At 50.3% G+C, this 20,206-nt stretch overlaps 1 protein-coding gene across 5 annotated transcripts in view; it reads right to left on the minus strand.

Moving 5' to 3' along the window:
- The window catches only part of ECE1 (endothelin converting enzyme 1), an 80,172-nt gene that overhangs the window by 48,231 nt on the left and 11,735 nt on the right, over window positions 1-20,206 (minus strand). For 3 of the 5 annotated variants that reach the window (XM_081870926.1, XM_081870928.1, XM_081870924.1), the window contains exon 2: window positions 3,535-3,618. In XM_081870926.1, coding sequence (XP_081727052.1) covers window positions 3,535-3,618 — 84 coding nt within the window. Of the gene's footprint in view, window positions 1-3,534; window positions 4,061-18,569; window positions 18,836-20,206 lie in introns of those variants that run through there. The other 2 variants (XM_081870927.1, XM_081870925.1) reach the window with 2 other exon arrangements.

The raw sequence follows: 20,206 nt of genomic DNA on the forward strand, positions 1-20,206 counted from the left end.
ATCTGAATCCCAGTTGCTGGTGACTCAGGTCCAGCTTGTGGGTTTCCCATTGGGGCACTGCAAGAACAGAAGGCTGCACGGCAGGGGGTTGGACTAGAGGACCTTTGGGGTTCCCTTCCAACTCTACAATGCTGTGACTAGCAGACTCTTCTTATGTTCAGGTGGCTCCTCGTGCCTCTGTGTCAGTAGCTGTGAGGATTTCTGCTTGCCATACATGGATCTTGGCTGGCTCTTTAAGAAGCCCAAACCCGCCTTTATCCTTCTGGTTTTTGGGCTCATGCCTGGATCCTTCACTTTTAATCCATGCTTCTTCTCGTCACTTTTGAGTTTCTCCTTCCTTCTGTGTTTAGTGCTCTTATTTTTCCAGGTCATTAAAAAAAATTGTTTAGTGACTGTTGTGATTTTAAGTGCCCCTGGATTGCGTCATTTGCAAGATACTGAGACAAGGGTTATAAATGTAGTAATAAAAAAAGAGGGTTTTGAAACCATCCCAGCGGCAGAAGTAGCGCAGAGGTCAGCCTTAGTCATGCAAACACACCTGAGCAGGTTTCTGGCCCTACCACTCCCCACCTGGCTTCCAAAAGCTGGGGAGGGTTTGGGGTGGTTGCTGTTGTTCTTGAAGATTTGCTTGATGGAGAACAAAGAGGGGAGTTGAGTATTTGCTTCTTTCTTCCCCAAGGGATAAAGATTTGGTTTCAAAGAGGGGGCTGGGACAGGCCAAACAAACAATCTCTCAGCCCAGAACAAGTTTTTCAGGCAAAGGGGAGGGGAGAGGAAGAAAGTGGGGGCCCAGAGGGAGAGGAAAAACAAAAGGAATATACAGTGATGGTGGGCAGATCAGGAGGAAGACTCAGGAAGGACCATCCCTCTTTGGCAGAGTCCCTGCTTGGGATGTAGAAGGCTCCAGATTCAATCCCCACTGGCAGCATCTCCTGGTAGCGCTGGGAAAAGCCGCCTGCTGCCGGTCAGTACTGACCACACTGAGCTCCAGTGGGTCTGATTCAGTCTAAGTCATCTTCCTGCATTGCAAACCATCTGACTCTCCTCCCTCCCCTCTTCAGGGGTCTCTGTCACTGGTGATGCCTTGATACTAAAAGATCAGTTTTGTTTGCCCTACGTTATTTCAGCCCATGAAATTCTCTTCTGTTCTTTCGGCTGCATGGATAAAATTCAATAAAAAGTACTTTCAAAATAACAGAAAAACAGTGCATATCCCTACCCTATGATCCCCAACCCGCTTCTACTTCCTGCCTGGCAAAAATCCATGCAGGCTCACGGTCCAACAATTCAAGGTGTCCCTGGAATGCTTGCATAGGAAGGAACTGTGACTTGTGCCAGAGACAGTGGCAGACTTATCCAAAGGACACACACACACACGGCAGCCTTCTCTGCCCTCAAGGAACTGGGGTGGGCAGGAAATCTTTGGGGAAAGGCTTGATGGCTGAGTAACTGCCTTGCATGCAGAAAGCCCCGGGATCCGGATCTGGGCCACCCTGGCCTCGAACTCTTGAGAGCCGCTGCCAGCCAGTGCAAGCAACACTGAGCTAGGTGCACCAGTGGCCTAACTCTGCATAAAAGCAGCCCCCCCCCCCCACGGGGAAGGGCCAAAGCTCGGTGGGCAGAGCACCTGCTCTGCATGCAGAAGGTCTCGGGTTCAGTATCTCGGCACGCGAGACTTCAATCTGAAATCCTAGAGAGCTGCTGTTGCCAGTCAGTGCAGACAATACTGAGCTAGATGGGCCACTCAGTGTAAGGCAGCTTCCAGTGTTCTGGGGATTTCAGAGTGGTTTAGACAGAATCCAGGAAACCCAGCACCAAACTGAGATTAGAAACCTATAACCTGCCCCCTTAGGTTAAAATCTTGAGAATTAAGGATGTCCCAATGGCGGGGTGGGGTGGGGTGGGATGGTGGGGAGACACAGAGAGGCTGTGCACTTGGGACGTGCTCAGGAGCAGGAGCACAACCTTCCATCATGAGCCGCCACCAGGGAGAAGCAAACCCCTTCTGAGGGATGGGGGTCCTCCTGGATCTCAGGTCCTCCTGGACTTTCCTATCCAAGGCCCCTCACCTCATTTAATAGGGAAAGGTGTGTTGTCTTAGTCGTTGTCCCCCACCGCCCTCCTTCAGAAGCAGCTGTGAATAATTATTCACAGATGCTACAACCAGGCTGCATCTCCTCCAGGTCAGGAAGACATTCATCACCAAGCACCTGCTTAATGGGATTGTTTTGGGGAATAGAGAGGGACTGGCTCAGTGCACACCCCAAGGTGGGAGCCTGTCCCCAAAAGGTGGCCACTGGTGTAGGGATGGCAGGCAGGTCATTCGCCACCAGCAGCTGTGCAAGAGGTTGAGGTTGGAGGGCCACCTGGCAGGGATTTTTTATATGCGATTCCTGCATTGCAGGGGGTTGGATTGGATGACCCTTGGGGATCCCTTCCAATTCTATGATTCTGTTTGGAGGCACTGCTTCCCGTGTTATATACTGAGCCAGCTAGTGCCGGAAGGACAGTCTGTGTTTTAATTTCGAATTGAGAACCTGCCTCTAGTCCAGTGTTTCCCAAGCTTGGGTCTCCAGCTGTTTTTGGACTACAGTTCCCATCATTCCTGGCCACTGGTCCTGCTAGCTAGGGATGATGGGAGTTGTAGTTCAAAAACAGCTGGAGACCCAAGTTTGGGAAACAACTTCTCTAGAAGACCAGACAGTGTCACAATAAAGGTTGCAGAGCCACAGTATATCCTGCAAACAGAGAGTTCTGGATTTATCACACTGGGCTCAGGGCAGGGCAGGGGTGCTGATGGACTCCAGCTGCCACCAGTCACAGCAGTCAGCATGGCCAGAAGTCAGGAATGATGGGAGCACCACATTGGCTATTCTCGATTTGGGGTGCACCTATAAAGCTCTGATTAGGGTCCATAATTTGAGTCTCACAGAATCTCTCATAAAAGGCGGCAGAGACGCCGCATAATCAACAGGTTGCCTGTTGCTCTTTCCTGAGCCACACAGCTGATCGGAGGAAGCAGCTGCCTTTTGCCTACAGCCCAAGCAGCTAGTCCTCATGCGGTCAGCGACAGATTGGAGTATGAACTGGACAGGATGGCGCCGGATTAGAAGGGAAGTACCAAACGTGTGTGTTTTAGGACAGAAAGCCCACCAGGGTCCTGTTAGGTTAAGTCAGGAACCCCTTTCCTGTCCTCTTCTTGCAAAGAGACGTTTGCACACCCACCCACCCAGGACTAAGTTCTTGCCTCTAAGAGCAGAGGCCCCCCTGCCCCCCCCGGAAAGCCTCCAAGGAGGGCAGAGGGGTCTCCCAGAGGGAGATCAGATGCACTGCAGTCGCCTTGGAAGGGAGCCCACTCCCCAATGCAGACCATGCTCCCTTTTGAGGGGCAGCGGAGAGATCTCACTTGCCCTCAAGAGCAGGGAGAAAGCTCCTGGCCCCAGGCAGGCAACCAACAGGTGAAGCCACCGAGGAGTCTCCAGCATGCAAATGCACCTTGTGCCTCACTTCCACGTACAACCAAGCGGATCTTACCTGGATCCCGTTGGGGTAGACCTCTCCTTCCATGGAGTCCACCAGCTCCTCCTCATCAAGGGTGGCTCTCTTGTAGGTCGACATCTGCAAGGCCAAATGCAAAACAGAATCCCTGAGTGACTCCATGCCACCCGCGAGAGTGTGCCCACAGGGGACACTGAAGTGGTCAGCTCAACTCCGAGGTGGGGGGGAGGCTCTGTCCCGTGCGGCGTGCGGCCATGCTGAACGCACGAAGGCCACCTGTCCAAGCCCTATCCGATTATCCTGCAGGATTGGACCTGAGTCAGGGCTGCTGCTGCCAAATCCCCGGCAGCTTACTCCTTCTCCTCCCATGGGAAGCCAGGGAGGGGGGGCACCCAGGCAGCAGCCGTGCAGGGCATCTGCTGCACCAGGATGCGAGCCTCTCGCGCCGCCTGGAAATCTAACGTTACTGAGCAATTATAACACAAGGAAGCGCAGAAGCCAGCCAGGCAGACCGCCCACTGCACCCCCCCTCCACCCAGCGGGGGGGGGGGCAGCAAGCTTATGCAACCCTCTCCTTCGCCTGAAGTAAACCCTCCTTTTCAAACCACCGAAGGTCTTTCCCCCTGTCACACCCCCCCCCCCCAGGCCACCACTGATCGGGACATTTCCAAACAGAAGGACTGGCACAGGCGGCGGAAAACAGGAAGCCAAGCCGCATTCCTCAGCAGGGACGTCCCGTCTTGCTCACGGCCAGCGGCAGTGGCGGCGGCGGCCGGACTCTGCGCCACTCGTCACCTGCCCGCCTCCCTCAGCACCTCTCCAGCACCTGGAATTCAGAAGCATTTCTGCCTCCAGTCATGGAGACCCTTATGGAGCCTTTGGCTGAGCGAGACTGTCTACACTGACCGGCAGCAGCTTTCTGGGGTGTGTGTGTGTTTTTCAGGCAGGGGACCCCGTGCCAACCCTCTTCCACTAAAACTTAAAAGAGAGAATCTAGTCCTCATGATTCTGAATAAAGGAATGATCTAAATAGGGATAGAAGAAACTGATTTGCACAGAGGCAGGAGAATTGCTCCGTAAAGTTCCGTATTGCCTACACTGACTGGCAGCAGCTCTCTGGATTTCTCTCTACCTGGGATTCTTGAGCTGTGATTCCTCCATTGCAGGGGGTTGGACTAGATGACCCTTATGATCCCTTTCAACTCTACAGTTCTGTTTTTCCCCTATCATTTCTCTGTTCCTTGGGAAAGTCTTCTTACTTTTCCAGAGTTAAACTGTGGAACTCCCTCCCACTGGAGGAAGTGACCGGCCACCTACTTGGATGGCTTTAACAGGGGATTAGGCAAATTGCTATGCTCTGCCTCCACGGAGGAAGCAATGTTTCTGAATCCCAGTTGCTGGAAAGCACAGGGGAAGACGGGTCTGCTCTTGTGTTCGAATCCTGGTTGGTTTCCCACAGGCCCCTGTGAGATGCTGGACTCTGCGGACTACTGGCCAGATATAAGGAGACACTTCTCATGTTCTTAAACCTCTCTGTAAAACACAGCGCGTGGGACTCTGCACCCCCTTGCCGCCTTTCTCGGGCCCGTCTCTCTCTCTCCCTCTCGGCTCGCATCCAAGAGGGCTTATCTGCCTCTTTCCTGTTTCCTGCTCCGATACTCCTTGTGGTGCCTGGGGCTGGCATGGGCTGCCGCTCTCTGGGGGGCCTGCTGCTCCAGAGGTGCCAAGGAAACAGATCCCAGGGACCCTGCATTCCCCCGCCCAGTTCCCACAGATCTCCGTTTTCATTCTGAGCTACAGAAGCCACAAACACATCTCCCTCGTTATTGTGGGTTATCTGAAAGGCCATCTCCCCACAGTGCCTGCCGAGAGGTGTGTCCGTTTAAAGGGATTTTAAAGGGGGATTAGGGGCAGGCAGGGCGAGGGGTCATAGAACCATGGAAGGGTCCCCCCCAGGTCATCTAGTCCAACCCCCTGCAATGCAGGAATCTCAGCTAAAGCAGCCATGACAGGCTCTGCTTAAAAACCTCCAAGGAAAGAAGAGTCCACCACCTATTTTGGCTAAGAGGAATCCCCCACCAGTGTTGTCCCCATCTGACTATCCCCCCCTGCCCTGACACCTCTCCAAGATGACAAAGGGCTATTGGTCAAAGGAAATTGGCAGCCAGTTTCTGCAGAGGCAGTGCCACATTAGGCACCCAGATGCACAAGACTGACAGCCTCCTTTCTCCCGCATGAGTGTGCTCATGCACAAGTACACAAATCCAAGAAAATAATAATAATAATAATAAATTTTATTTATACCCCGCCCTCCCCAGCCAAGACCGGGCTCAGGGCGGTTAACACGCAATATAAAAACAAATTGATTGAAATAAAACTTAAAAACAAGATTAAAATACAACATTAGAACATTAAAATACAGCCTCATTTCAATGGAAACTCAAATCAAAAACTTTTTTGGGGATGAAAACGTCAAGTCTTCACCAAGGCTGACTTTCCAGACTGGTCCTACATGGGCCAGCAAAAAGCCAGCCAAGTCCCCAAATAGGAGTTCCATCAAAGGAGGAGAGAGGGGAAAAAAGAAGAGGGGAAGGGAATCAAACTGAAATAAAAATACAGTGGTGCCACGCAAGACGAACGCCTCGCAAGACAGAAAACCCGCTAGACGAAAGGGTTTTCCGTTTTGGAGGCGCTTCGCAAAACGAATTTCCCTATGGGCTTGCTTCGCAAGACGAAAATGTCTTGGGAGTTCCTGCGGGGTTCCCCCCCCCTTTTTCTAAGCCGCTAATAGCGCTAATCCGCTAAGCCGTCAATGGGCTTGCTTCGCAAGACGAAAAAAACGCTAGACGAAGAGAATCGCGGAACGGATTCTTTTCGTCTTGCGAGGCACCACTGTAGCCTGCAGCTGGATCAGGCTAAGGACTGAACTAGTCCAGAGTCCTGTTCTCACAGTGGCCGGCTGGATGTCCCAATGGGGAACCCCTCAGGTGGAATTTGAACACAAGAGCCGGCTCCCCTCCTGCCGTTTCCTGCAAGAGCCATTGAGAAGCCCAGCCATTGTGGGTAGAAGCCATAGGAAGCCTTCTCCTCTCTCCATGAATGTGTCTTGTCCTCTTTTTCAAGCCACCCAGGTTGGCAGCCACCCCAGCCTCCTGCAGGAGGGCGTTCCGCGGTGCATGAACAGAGTTTTGCAGTGCACGCACAGGCTCCTGCGCCTCCTCTGTCCCCACCCAACTGGGGGTGTTGTCTTTGGCAACCCTCCCTCCTGCTGATGAACTTAGGGGAGTCTGTTGGGAGTCTGCCGAGGCATAAGATATCCCAAACAAAGCCACTCTCCAACTGGGAGGCCTGGAAGCCTGCCGGGTGCTGACTCAGCCTTCTGGTGGCAGCAGAGTTCAGAGCATGGGCCTCATCTCTGGGCTGGGAGAAGGAGGCTACCTGGACCAAGGGCTCTCTTGGGTGTAAAAGCAGGGTCCATCGGTGTAGATGGGACTGTGCCACGGCCCCCTGCGCGGTCAAACACCAGGGATGCTCTGGTGGGGAAGGCAAACCTTGAAGGACCCAGGGCTGGAATAATAATAATAATAATAATAATAATAATAATAATAATAATAATTTATTATTTATACCCCGCCCATCTGGCTGGGCTTCCCCAGCCACTCTGGGCAGCTTCCAACAAAATATTAAAATTCAGTAATGCATCAAACATTAAAAGCTTCCCTAAACAGGGCTGCCTTCAGATGGCTGATGGGAGGGCGTTCCACAGGGCGGGTGCCACTACCGAGAAGGCCCTCTGCCTGGTTCAATGTAACTTGGCTTCTTGCCACGAGGGAACTGCCAGAAGGCGCTCGGAGCTGGACCTCAGTGTCTGGGCAGAACGATGGGGGTGAAGATGCTCCTTCAGGTATACTGGATCGAGGCCGTTTAGGGCTTTAAAGGTCAGCACCAACACTTTGAATTGTGCTCGGAAACGTATGCCAATGTAGGTCTTTCAAGACCGGTGTTATGTGGTCTCGGCGGCCGCTCCCAGTCATCAGTCTAGCTGCCGCGTTCTGGATTAGTTGTAGTTTCTGGGTCCCTTTCAAAGGTAGCCCCGCGTAGAACGCATTGCAGTAGTCCAAGTGAGAGATAACCAGAGCATGAATCACTCTGGCGAGACAGTCTGCGGGCAGATAGGGCCTCAGCCTGCGTACCAGATGGAGCTGGTAGATGGCTGCCCTGGACACAGAATTGACCTGCGCCTCCATGGAACACCTGCTTGGCAGGCAGAAGGATCCAAGTTCAATCCCCAATGACTACTGTAGCTTGTTAAGGGTGTGGACTGATCTAGTTCAGTACTGTCTACACTGACAGGCAGAGGCTCACCTTCAGGCAGGGATTCTTCTCCCAGCCCTACCTGATAATGCAGTTGTGGGGGGAGAGTTGAACTGGGGACCTTCTGCTTGCAAAACGGGGGGCACCACCCCTGAGCTATGGCCCTTCCTTTAAAAAGGAAGATTCTAGTCCTCATGGCTTGCAATAAAGTTCTGAGTTGAACAGAAAGCTTCCTAAGCCTGACCCAGACCTCAGTATGAATGAAGCTTAATGTTGGGGGGTGAAACTTTGGAACTCATTCCCACAGGAGGCAGTAAAGGCCACCAGTTTGGATGTCTTTCAAAGAGGACTGGGCAAATTTTTCAGGGTGGGGTGGAGAGGGTGACCAATGGCTACTGGAGTCAATGGCTCTCTTCTGCCTCCAAGGCCAGAGGCAGCAATGCTTCTGAATACCAGTTGCTGGAAACTGCAGGAGGGGCGAGTTGCCCTTGTGTTCGAATCCTGCTTGCAGGATTCCCTTTGGGGCATCTGATTGCCACGTGAGGACAGGATGCTGGACCAGATGGGCCACAGGACTGATCCAGCAGGCTCTTCCTAGGTAGCATTCTCTCTGCGCTGGCAGTGGTTTCTCCAGGGTTTCAGCAAACCCAGGACCTAAGCTATGGTCCTTTGCCAAAGTACCTTCAAGGTTTGTTTCCCTCTTCCTGTCGGCCAGCAAGACTGTGAGCCACATCTCTAGGAATGTTTACACCACCACACTGCCTGCCCAGAGAAGGCCCAGCTTCCACAGCAGCCTTGCAGGGCAGGATCCGCACTTCTGGTCAACGTCAAAACACTGGATGCCTCTGAGGCTGATCAAAACGCCAATGCAGAACAGAGCCATCCAGATCTCCACCCCTACCCAGAGTTGATGGAGTGCATCCTGACCCCAGCTGCCTGCCAACATGCATTTAGCCCCCCATGGAGAGAAAGAACATAGGACCATGGAATTGGAAGGAACCCTGAGGGTGATCCAGTCTAACCCCTTGCAATGCAGGAATCTCAGCTACAGTATCCATGACTGATGGCCATCCAACCTCCGCTTAAAAACTTCTAATGAAGAAGAGACCACAACTTCCCGAGGGAGACCGTTTCACTGCCCCAACAGCTCAGTCAGGAAGTTCATCCTTTGGAATCTCCTTTCTTGTAACTTGAAGCCACTGGTTTCAGCTCTACCCTCTGGAGCAGGAGAAAACAAGCCTGCTCCATCTTCCACGTGACAGCCCTTAAGACATGCGAAGATGGCTATCATATCTCCTCTCAGCCTCCTCTTTTACCAGGCTAAACAGACCCAGCTCCTTCAACCAGGGTTAGTTTCCAGACCCCTGATCATCTTCAATCCCCTCCTCTGCACACGTTCCAAGTGGTCAACATCCTTCTTAAATCATGGCGACCAGAACCGGACACAGTATTCCAGGTGTGGTCTGACCAAAGCAGAATCGAGAAGTACCCTTACATATGCATTCATTTTGTCCTGTCTCTTCATTCATGACAGCCTCCAGGACTTCTGCAAAGGAGGAGCATGGGCAGGTAGGGAGATGTACAGGAGCATGCATAAGCCCACCCCACTCCTTTCTGGGGCTGAAAATGTCACGCGTGTCAGCAATCTCACGTGTCTTGCATGCACACAAAATGGGAGTTGCCTGTCTTCATCAAGCATTACTCAGCCAAAATGCCACGAAGAGAGGAGAACGTGCTTAGAATGGCTGCAGAACTGGGGCACATTTCATGATTAAAAGGTATAGGTACCCCTGACCGTTAGGTCCAGTTGCGGACGACTCTGGGGTTGCGGCGCTCATCTCGCTTTACTGGCCGAGGGAGCTGGCGTTTGTCTGAAGACAGCTTCCGGGTCATGTGGCCAGCATGACTAAACCGCTTCTGGCTAACCAGAGCAGTGCCCGGAAACGCCGTTTACCTTCCCGCTGGAGCGGTACCTATTTATCTACTTGCACTTTGACATGCTTTTGAACTGCTAGGTGGGCAGGAGCTGGGACCGAGAAACGGGAGCTCACTCCGTCGTGGGGATTCAAACCGCTGACCTTCTGACTGGCAAGCCCTAGGCCCTGTGGTTTAACCCACAGTGCCACCCACGTCCCTTACATTTCATGATTACAATTTCCCAATTAATAAGCAAATAAAACCTTCCTTTTTTTGCAGTGGCTCCCCCGATTTTGCTGAACGCCGTAGCTGTGGGATCACTGAACCGCATGGCCCTATTTCCCGACGCAAAGGCTCACGCAGGCTTCAAAGCCATGCTCGCTGACCCAGAAGGCTCTGGCCCCGGGCATCATTTGGATGACTCAGAGGTGGGGGCATTCTGCACCTCTTCAGAGGCACTCTTGTTCTTGGCTTTACAGAAGTTCATAAAACTAATGCACGGCGTGAAAAGAGCAGGCAGAGAAAGTTTTTTCTCCTGCCCTCGTAACGCTAGAACTTGTGGACATTTAACGAAGCTGAATGTGGGAAGATTCAGCACAGCTAAAAGCCCTCTGTCATGCACCGCATAGTTAAAACTGTGGAACTTATTAAAGTGTACTTATGAAAACATGCTGACTTGCCAACGCACCATACGAGAATCCTGGGCACCCTAGTTTGTTAAGGGTGCTGGAAATTGCAGCTCTGCAAGCTACAGTTCCCTCTTCCGGGGGAGGGAGAGAAAATGTGTTTGAAATGTATGAAGCACAGAGGCATCCTTCTAACCTGGTACCCTTCACTTGCTTTCTGCAAAGCCCCCCCCCCCCCCCGCTTTCTTAAAGTCCAGGTAGGGAGAGCTTTTCTATCGATCTTTTTCAAAACCTTTCAGCCACTCTGAAGCCGGTTCCTTCACAGTTAAGTACATAAGAAGGACCCGCTTGGATCAGGCCAAATGGGGCCCATCTATTCCAGCCTCCTGTTCTCACAATGGCTAACCAGATGCCCTGGATGGGGGAAGCCCAAACAAGCAGCAGTCTCCCGTCCTGCCCAGAGAGCTTTAAAAAAGATGTTACATGCTTCTCCATGGGGTGAATCCCACAGTTTGCTATTCGATCCTTCCTGCGGAGGAAATGCTTTGCTCCAGATTGCAGCACGATTTTTATTTTATTTTATTTGAAGGAGGAAATCACCGCTCCCTGTCTCAAATTATTTCCCCCTTTCCTACTTCTCTGCCACTCCCAGAGCAATCGAAAACATCTTCCTTGTGTGCATGCATGTGTGCGCACACACACACAAACAGCATGACAATAAGACGAGCACATTTGGGATATTGGATCCGAAAATGCCAATTACAGAACGAGTCAACACAGCCTCCCGTCCAGGGAATCTGACAGTGTCACGCGGAAGAATAGGCCTAAGTGGAAGCAGATGTCAAGCTTCCATACCTCAACACAAGCCAGAAGCACACACATTCTCCAGCATCTGGACCTGGAAACACTGTGGTGTTGTTTTTTGCAAAATAAAAAATAGTAGGTGCCAGTAGCAACATCTGAGGATTCTGGGACTCCACCACAACTGGTTAGAGTGTGGAACTGATAATGCCAAGGTGGCAGGTTCGATCCCCATATGGGGCAGCTGCATACAGTGGTACCTCAGATTAAGTACTTAATTCGTTCCGGAGGTCCATTCTTAACCTGAAACTGTTCTTAACCTGAAGCACCACTTTAGTTAATGGGGCCTCTCACTGCCACCGCGCCACCGCCACCGCACGATTTCTGTTCTCATCCTGAAGCAAAGTTCTTAACCCGAGGTACTATTTCTGGGTTAGCAGAGTCTGTAACCTGAAGCGTCTGTAACCTGAAGCATCTGTAACCCGAGGTACCACTGTATTCTTACAATGCAAGGGACTGGACGATCCGCAGGGGCCCATCCAACTCTACAACCTGCAATCTTGGCTTTGCTCTCAGGCGGGTAGCCACAATTTCCTTCTTGACCCAAAGGAGGGATAAAGGGGCTTGCAGATGGACGCCCAGAAGAATAGAAGACGAGCCCTGAAGGTGGATCAGGCCTGGCATCCCATCCAGGGATTTGGGAGGCATTTACTGCCTCCCAACGGTGAGAGGAAGGAGAAGGTAGAGAGAGAAACTGAAGAACAAACATCAGGAAGAATGTTTGAGGGTAAGAGCTATTTGGCAGTGGATGGGACTCCCTTGGAAGATGGTGGCATCTCCTTTGTTGAATGTTCATATCTCTTGGACTAAATGACCCTTGGCGTCCCAACTCTACATCTCTTTTTTTTTTTTTTAAAAAAAATATTTATTAGCCGTTTAAAGATTACAAAAGAAAAGAAAAAGAATTAAACAAGACAATACAATACAAAACAAAACAAAAACACCACACAACCCAAACCCTAAAACATTGAATCAACCAAACAAAACAAAAACAATTAAAAACACATCCAATAATTTCGATATCATAACTTTCATTCACTTGTTTCAGCGACCTCCTCACACCTCCCTTTTTGTATTCCACTTCAATTAGCTGTTTCAGCAATTCCTTTCCATCTTCCTCTGTTTTCTGTCCTGTAATTTATCTTAACATATTCTAACCTTATTTTTCCCTTTAATACATTTACAATCTGTCTGTACCTAATTCCTTATAACATTTCTGCTAAAGCCATATAACTTCATTCCATCTTTTTTCTAACATTCATTAATTTTACAATATTTCTGTAAATAATCTTTAAACTTTTTCCAGTCTTCTTCCACCGACTCTTCTCCCAGGTCTCGGATTCTGCCAGTCATTTCCGCCAGTTCCATATAGTCCATCAACTTCATCTGCCATTCTTCCCGGGTGGGTAAATCTTGTGTCTTCCAATACTTCGCGATGAGTATTCTTGCTGCTGTTGTTGCATACATAAAAAATGTTCTATCCTTCTTTGGCACCAATTGGCCGACCATGCCCCAACTCTACATCTCTTATAGGGACGCGGGTGGCGCTGTGGTCTAAACCACTGAGCCTCTTGGGCTTCCCAATCGGAAGGTCAGCGGTTTGAATCCACACAACAGGGTGAGCACCTGTTGCTCTGTCCCAGCTTCTGCCAACCTAGCAGTTTGAAAGCACACAAGTGCAAGTAGATAAATAGGTAGAGGGAAGGTAAACGGCGTTTCTGTGCACTCTGGTTTCTGTCAGTGTTCAGTTGCGCCACAAGAGGTTTAGTCATGCTGGCCACATGACCCAGAAAGCTGCCTGTAGACAAACGCCAGCTCCCATGGCCTGAAAGCAAGACGAGCCCATAGTCGCCTTTGACTGGTCTTAACTGTCCAGGTTCCTAAAAACTTTTTTTTACCTTACGGCTCTTATTCTTTCTCTCTCTCTCTCTCTCTCTCTCTCTCTCTCTCTCTCTCTCACACACACACACACACACACACACACACACGATAAGGCCAGGGTGGCCACACATGCAGCCCCTTGCAGTTATACTGCTCCTGAACAATGAGGTTCTATTTAATGCATGTGGTGGCCTTAAAAAACTAAGTGTTGCAAGTCAGCTAAGTTGTATTTGGAGCAGACGCACTAAAATTAATGGGCCTGACCGAGTTAGTTGTGGCCATTCATTTCAACAGGTCTACCCATAAAGAAGGCTAATCACCGAAGAATTGATGCTTTTGAATTATGGTGCTGGAGGAAACTCTTGAGAGTCCCATGGACTGTAAGAAGATCAAACCTATTCATTCTGAAGGAAATCAGCCCTGAGGATGGAAAGATGGAGGGCACAAGGAGAAGGGGACGACAGAGGACAAGGTGGTTAGACAGTGTTCTCGAAGCTACCAGCATGAGTCTGACCAAACTGCGGGAGGCAGTGGAAGACAGGAGTGCCTGGCGTGCTCTGGTCCAGGGGGTCACGAAGAGTCGGACACGACTAAACAACTAAACAACAACAACTCTGAGTTAGGGCCAGCACTGGATGCAACCTCGATGAAAGAAAGAAAAAAACCAGAGACAAAACAACAACTCCCACCCCCAAGTTCCCAGCCTCAATCCTTCGCAGGACTCACCTCTCCAAACACCTCTCCTCAACCCAGGGGCCCAGATGCTCTGTCCAGGAAAAAATAAATAAAAACAAAACCATCCACTTTGGGTGCGAGTGAAACCCTGGCGCAAGGGAAGGGCATTTTGGGCAAGCTCCTTGCACACCAAGAGGTGATCGCTTCTTGCCTGGAAGAGCCTGGGGTTGCATCCTGACATTCGGAGGGGTAAGAGGAGCCGTGTGTGTGTGTGTGTGTGTGTGTGTGTGTGTGTGTGTTTTTGCATGCATGCATCTTTAAAGCCCATCTGCTTGAGTTACATGAGCCAAAAGCAGGAACTGCTGTCTTGGGGAAGCCTTACAGGGAGCAGAAATCGGCTGTGGAGCCCAACAGCACAACTCCCACAAAACACACACAGAGAAAAGAAAAGATTAAAAACTAACGGGAAATAAGGGAGAGGATTTGCTGATTGGATAATGAAATTACATTACAGAAGGGGGAGGTATGAGGAGGTTGGGGAAATAAGGTTTAAGGAAAAAAAAAAAGGATTGAAATTATACTTGTTTTCTTTTTTGTGTATGTTTGTATGTCTGCAATGTTGTTTGTGTTTATGTGTATTATTGGAAGTCTTAACAAATATTATTTTAAAAAAAAACAACAACACAGAGAGAGTACAGTACTCCAAACATGGCCTACACCAGGGGTAGGCAACCTAAGCCCATGGACCACAAGCAGCCCACAGGGGTTGTTTAACCGGCCCACAAGCCGCCACTGAACCGAGCCACCTGCTCTGTGAGTCCCCGCGCTAAACCGGCGCAGTACGGCGCAGGGACTCACTTCCGCGGCGCCGGAAATTGTGCCTGAGCAGACAAAGATGCTGGAAATCACGTGCGTGCAGAATGCGGCCCATGGAGGGATCTCCGCTGGGGTGAACCTGCCCAGGCGAGGTAAAGCTTGCCGACCCCTGGCCTACACTATAGATCTGTGTAATGGCATTATAATACTGGCACTTTTATTTTCAATTTGTTTCCTAATGGCCCCTAGGACGTAATTTGTTTCTTCACGGCTGCCGCACACCCCATGAGCTTCTACAGGAAATCAGCGGCTTTTTGCGCCGCATCAAGGGACAAATGTCTTTCACATCAAGTTCTTTCCCTGCGGCCTCGGGTCAGGCAGAAAGGGAGAGTTATTTTGCACGGCAGTGGAACAAATGCGGTCACATGCGTGGAAGCTGGCGGAGGAGAGAAACCAGCCCCAGATGTCTGAAACCGTGCAGTTGACACAGTTGACAAGAGGAACTTCCACTTTCCCAGAAAAGGGACATAGAAGGTGAAGTAGAAGAATCCGCGCTGCTTCTTCAGAAAGGAGGGTTTCACAGAGGGAACTGGCACTTGGGATTTTCTCCACAAAGTCCCCAGAATTAGGGGAAGCCTTTTCACACCTAACGGGGGATCCCCCCCCCGCCCCAGCTCTCATCTGTTGCAAGTTTCCAAACAGAGGCTGGATGGCTGTCTGTCATGAATTCTTCAGCTGAGATTCCTGCATTGCGGGGGGGTGGGGGTGGGGGGTGGACCAGATGAGCCTCAGGGGTCCCTTCCAATTCTACGATCCAAAGGATAAACCCAGCTTTGTCTCCTGCGCGCCAGCAGCCAAATGGATACAGCAGGCCGTGCCCTTTCAACGTTTTCTGTTTTGTTTTGAGCCAGTTCCAGTACAGTGGTACCTCGGATTAAGTACTTAATTCGTTCTGGAGGTCTGTTCTTAACCTGAAACTGTTCTTAACCTGAAGCACCACTTTAACTAATGGGACCTCCTGCTGCCGCCGCGCCGCCGGAGCCCGATTTCTGTTCTTATCCCGAAGCAAAGTTCTTAACCTGAAGCACTATTTCTGGGTTAGCCGAGTGTGTAACCTGAAGCGTATGTAACCTGAAGCGTCTGTAACCCGAGGCACCACTGTATCTCCAAAAGACCCCTGGAGACTAGTACAGTAGTACTCTTTGGTTTTTTTTCAAAGCCCCTGTTTTTGGTGAAGGTGCAAAGTTCGGTGTGCAATTCAAACAATTTTTGGCGACACAGTCCTGACAATGGAAAGCGAGGGCAAGCTCAGTCTTGCTGCATTCCATCCTTCCCAAACTGCAACTTCCATCAGCCCCAGGCAGCACACAACAGGAGCAGCTACAGCCCCAAACATTGGTGGGGCATCAGACTGCAGGAGGCTCTATCGTATTCAAGCAGCTTCCCTGTGGCTTTTGCCGATTTCTCCTACCACCCCCACCCCCATTTAGCACAAGAGTCAGCATGCTTAGCATGTTGGACTAGGACTTGGGGGGGCAAGGGTTCAAATCCCCACTTGGTCACGTGAAGCTGAAGGGGTGATGACCTGGGGGGCTAGTCGCTGCCTCTCAGCTTAACCTACCTCCCAAGGTTGTTGTGAGGATTAAACGAGTGGGGAGAACTGTGTTTTGTTGGAATCTCCTTTCTGGTCATTTGAATCCAATGTCCTCTTGCAGCCCTCATGGAGAAGCCTTGAGGATTCCCCAAATCTAGTTCCAAAGTATTGCTGGGGAAGGGTAAAGACTGGGTGGGGGTGAGGGGGGGCACAGTGCAAGTGTGTTTGGATCAAGGAGAGAGAAGGGGGTCACCAGCGTTAGAAATTAGCTAGGCGCCAGGCGCATTTTGCAACTAGCGCAGGTCCAATTGCGAACAGGTGGAGATTTCTGGCCGCCTACGTTGGTGACTGACATCTCCATCTGGCTGATCCCTCCAGCTTTCCTAAGCAGGTAAGAGCTTATTCACTGCGTTTATATCCCACCTCTTTCTCCAGTGAGTACATGGTTCTCCCCCCACCTCCTCAGTTAAACCCTACAATGACCCTGTGAGGTAGGTGAAGAGGCTGTGACTGGCCTGAGGTCACCCAGTGATCTTCATGACTGAGTGGGGATTCGAACCCTGAACTCCAAGGTCCTAGTCCGTCACTCTAACCACTGCACCACACAAGCTTCCTAGAGTATTTCTGCTATGGGGCAGGTAGGTAAATAAATACAGTGGTACCTCAGGTTAAGTACTTAATTCGTTCTGGAGGTCTGTTCTTAACCTGAAACTGTTCTTAACCTGAAGCACCACTTTAGCTAATGGGGCCTCCTGCTGCTGCTGCGCCACTGGAGCACGATTTCTGTTCTCATCCTGAAGCAAAGTTCTTAACCCGAGGTACTATTTCTGGGTTAGCGGAGTCTGTAACCTGAAGCGCCTGTAACCCGAGGTACCAGTGTACAAGGAAAGCAAAATGTCCACTTAAGAGTAGGTTCTGAAATATTTTCCTTGAATCTTTAATTTGTTTTATTCTGGATTGTTTGATTTGATATTTTCAAGTGCTTTGAAGGTTGCTTTTTTAATATAAAGCAGTATAGAAATAAAATGAAATGAATAACAATAAATGTCACTGCAGAAGGAAAAATGACGTCCAGACATTCTGTTGTGGTGACCTTAACCAAGGTTTAAGGTGCCATTTGGTGATTACAGTAGCTTATATATCTGAGTTTCTAACACTGAACATCCATTGACATTTCCCCACCACTTGTTCCCTTCTTATATTTGGAGGTCTCCGAGGTGTTTCTACAAGCCCCTCAACAGCGCACTGTGTTAACAGCACAAACACAGTGAGTTCAGCTTTGCCTCCCCTGGCTGGCAGAAGCTCCCCACGGTTCCCACCTCCCACCGGGGAGCGAATCTGTAATTATATCCATGCAGAGCACCTGAGCTCCAGGTCAACTCCCAAACAGAAGAGCCTCACGATGCAAAAACCGCAGTTGCAATGCATGGGTGACAACTATCAAGAGGGTGGCACCAAGGTGACAAAGTCCACCTTGCTTGTTTCGGAACAAAGAAGAAATAAAAAACGACCTATGTATCACTGTTTCTGAGACACAAGCCAACCAACAGGAAGCAACAGACTGGCTATTAATATACAGGTTGTGGATAGGAAAAGTGAGGTGGAGGCTGCCTGGACAGGAGTTAAGTAGGCGTTAAAATGTTCTTTTATCCAGAAGCGATTAACAGGCAGGCTGGGCCTGGTTATGCTCACTCGAGGGCTCAGGCGCTCAACCTGGGAGGAGGTTGCCACAGGCAGGGCCAAGCCCCAGAGTCTCTGGGGCAGCCCTCCTCCAGCTACAAATAAGCCCCAATACAAACATGATGGCTCAATCCAAACAATCCAAGGGGCATTGGGGGGGCGGGCACCCCGCCTTTTTAGAAATCTGGCATAAGGAGAACAAGTTTGTACAAGCGTATCTGTCTCTAACAACTTCCTTTGCACAGGGGAGGAAAAAAACAGTTCTACACACACTTTCTCCTATTATTACAGTGGTGCCCCGCAAGACGAATGCCTCGCAAGACGAAAAACCCGCTAGACGAAAGGGTTTTCCATTTTTCGAGGTGCTTTGCAAGACGAATTTCCCTATGGGCTTGCTTCGCAAGACGAAAACGTCTTGCGAGTCTTGCGATTTTTTTCGCTTTTTTCTCCCTTTTTCTAAGCCGCTAAGCCGCTAATAGCCGCTTAGCCGCTAATAGCCGCTTAGCCGCTAATAGCGCTAATCCGCTAAGCTGCTAATAGGGTTGCTTCGCAAGACGAAAAAACCGCTAGACGAAGAGAATCGCGGAACGGATTCTTTTCGTCTTGCGAGGCACCACTGTATTTTTTTTAAAAAAACACACACAAATGCATTCCAAGTCTTTTCTCTGCCGCCTCGGAAAAAAGGAAAATGGGGAAACCCTGCTCACCTCGTTCGTTAGCCCGGCCCGTGAGAAAGACCAGCAGATCTGGGGGGATTTGTGGGACCCTCTCTCTCCTTCTCGCACCCCAAAATCACAGACGTCAAGAGAGCCTGGGATAATTCAGAGTCCCCGGCAGCGACTGCAGGGCTGCCTCTTCCTCGTCCAGAGCTCACAGCCAGAGGGAAACGGTGCGAAAGGGAGATAAAGGCAGGCTTTGCCATTCCCAGGCCAGTGAATCACTTCCCCTGCCGGGATTTCGCAGTCTTTGCTGGAACCGGAGACACTGCCCACCCACAGCACTACCCTTATTAATCTCTTCCTCTCTGAGCTGGCTGGCTCCACACTTGTGGCTCTGGTGAAGAGGGGCGGGGGGAGAAAACACCCTTTGCAACCTGCGGAAAAGAGGGAAATTGGCTAAAGGCATTCCCACAGACACCGCCGTACACTCTCAGGCTCCGTCCCACAGAAGGCAGGGGTTGCGAGGGCAGATGGGGCTGCCTGCTTGGGGAAGCGCTGTAAGCTGAACAGCTGCTTGGCATGCAGAAGGCCCCCGCTTCAATCCCCAATGGCTGCATCTCCAGGCAGGGCTGGGAAAAGATTCCCTGCCTGAAATCCTGGAGAGTCTTCACTGCCGGTTAGCGTAGGCATTGAGCCGACTCTGTGCAAGGCAGCTTCCAGGAACATCCATAGAAACTTGTACAGGACAGGAGCTGGCAGTGCAGGAGCCTAGGAAAGCTGCCAGCCAGCCTCTAGGCCTAGCCTACCTCGCAGGGTTGCTGGAAAGACGTTATACAGTGGTACCTTGGGATGCGAACAGGATCCATTCCGGAGCCCTGTTCGCATCCTGAATAGAACGTAAGACGCGTCTGCACGTGTTGCCACTTCTGCGCATGCGTCTGATGTCATTTTGACCGTCTGCGCATGCACGAGTGGCGAAACCCGATGGTAACGCGGTCCGTTACTTCCGGGTCGCTGCGGAGTGCAACCCGAAAATAATTATCCTGAAGCATATTTATCCCGAGGTATGACTGTATATGGTTGTAGCTTTATTTGTGTGGCACCTGATACTCCAAAATCTGAAACTGACTTTTTTATTTTTTAAAATAAAACAAACCTAGGAGGGATCACATGCTTTGACTCCCGCCCCTCCCCACATCAAGCAGTGTATAATTTTTCATGAAATAAATAATTGAAATTATAAAGCAGCAAGGGTGTAAAAACCATACACTGCCATTGAGCGAGCGGGAGACAGATATAGCCAATTTTAAAATGCTTGGTTGTCTTAGCCTGGCACTTAAAAGACGTGATGCTCGGGGCAGAAGGAGGGGTGGGGGAAGTCACAGACATTGGAGAAAAGGTGGAATATAAATGTAGGAATAATTCTAAAAAAACAAAAAAGCTGCCCCACTGGTCTTTCTAGCCACTGGCGCTCTCTCAAAATATTAGAATTTACAAAGTGGTATAATGGGAACCTGGTGGAATGGAGAGAACTGGTAGGATGTGGTTCTCTCTGGATACAGGAATAGGGAAGGATGTAGATCAGGCCAGTGGATCAAACCAGTGGCCCATTTGATCCAGAATCCTGCTCTCACAGTGGCCAACCAGACACCTGCGGGAAACCTGCAATTGGAGCACAACAGCCC

The sequence above is a fragment of the Podarcis erhardii genome (genome assembly GCF_964252035.2).
Source record: "Podarcis erhardii genome assembly, chromosome: 7".
Taxonomy (NCBI): Eukaryota; Metazoa; Chordata; class Lepidosauria; order Squamata; family Lacertidae; genus Podarcis; species Podarcis erhardii.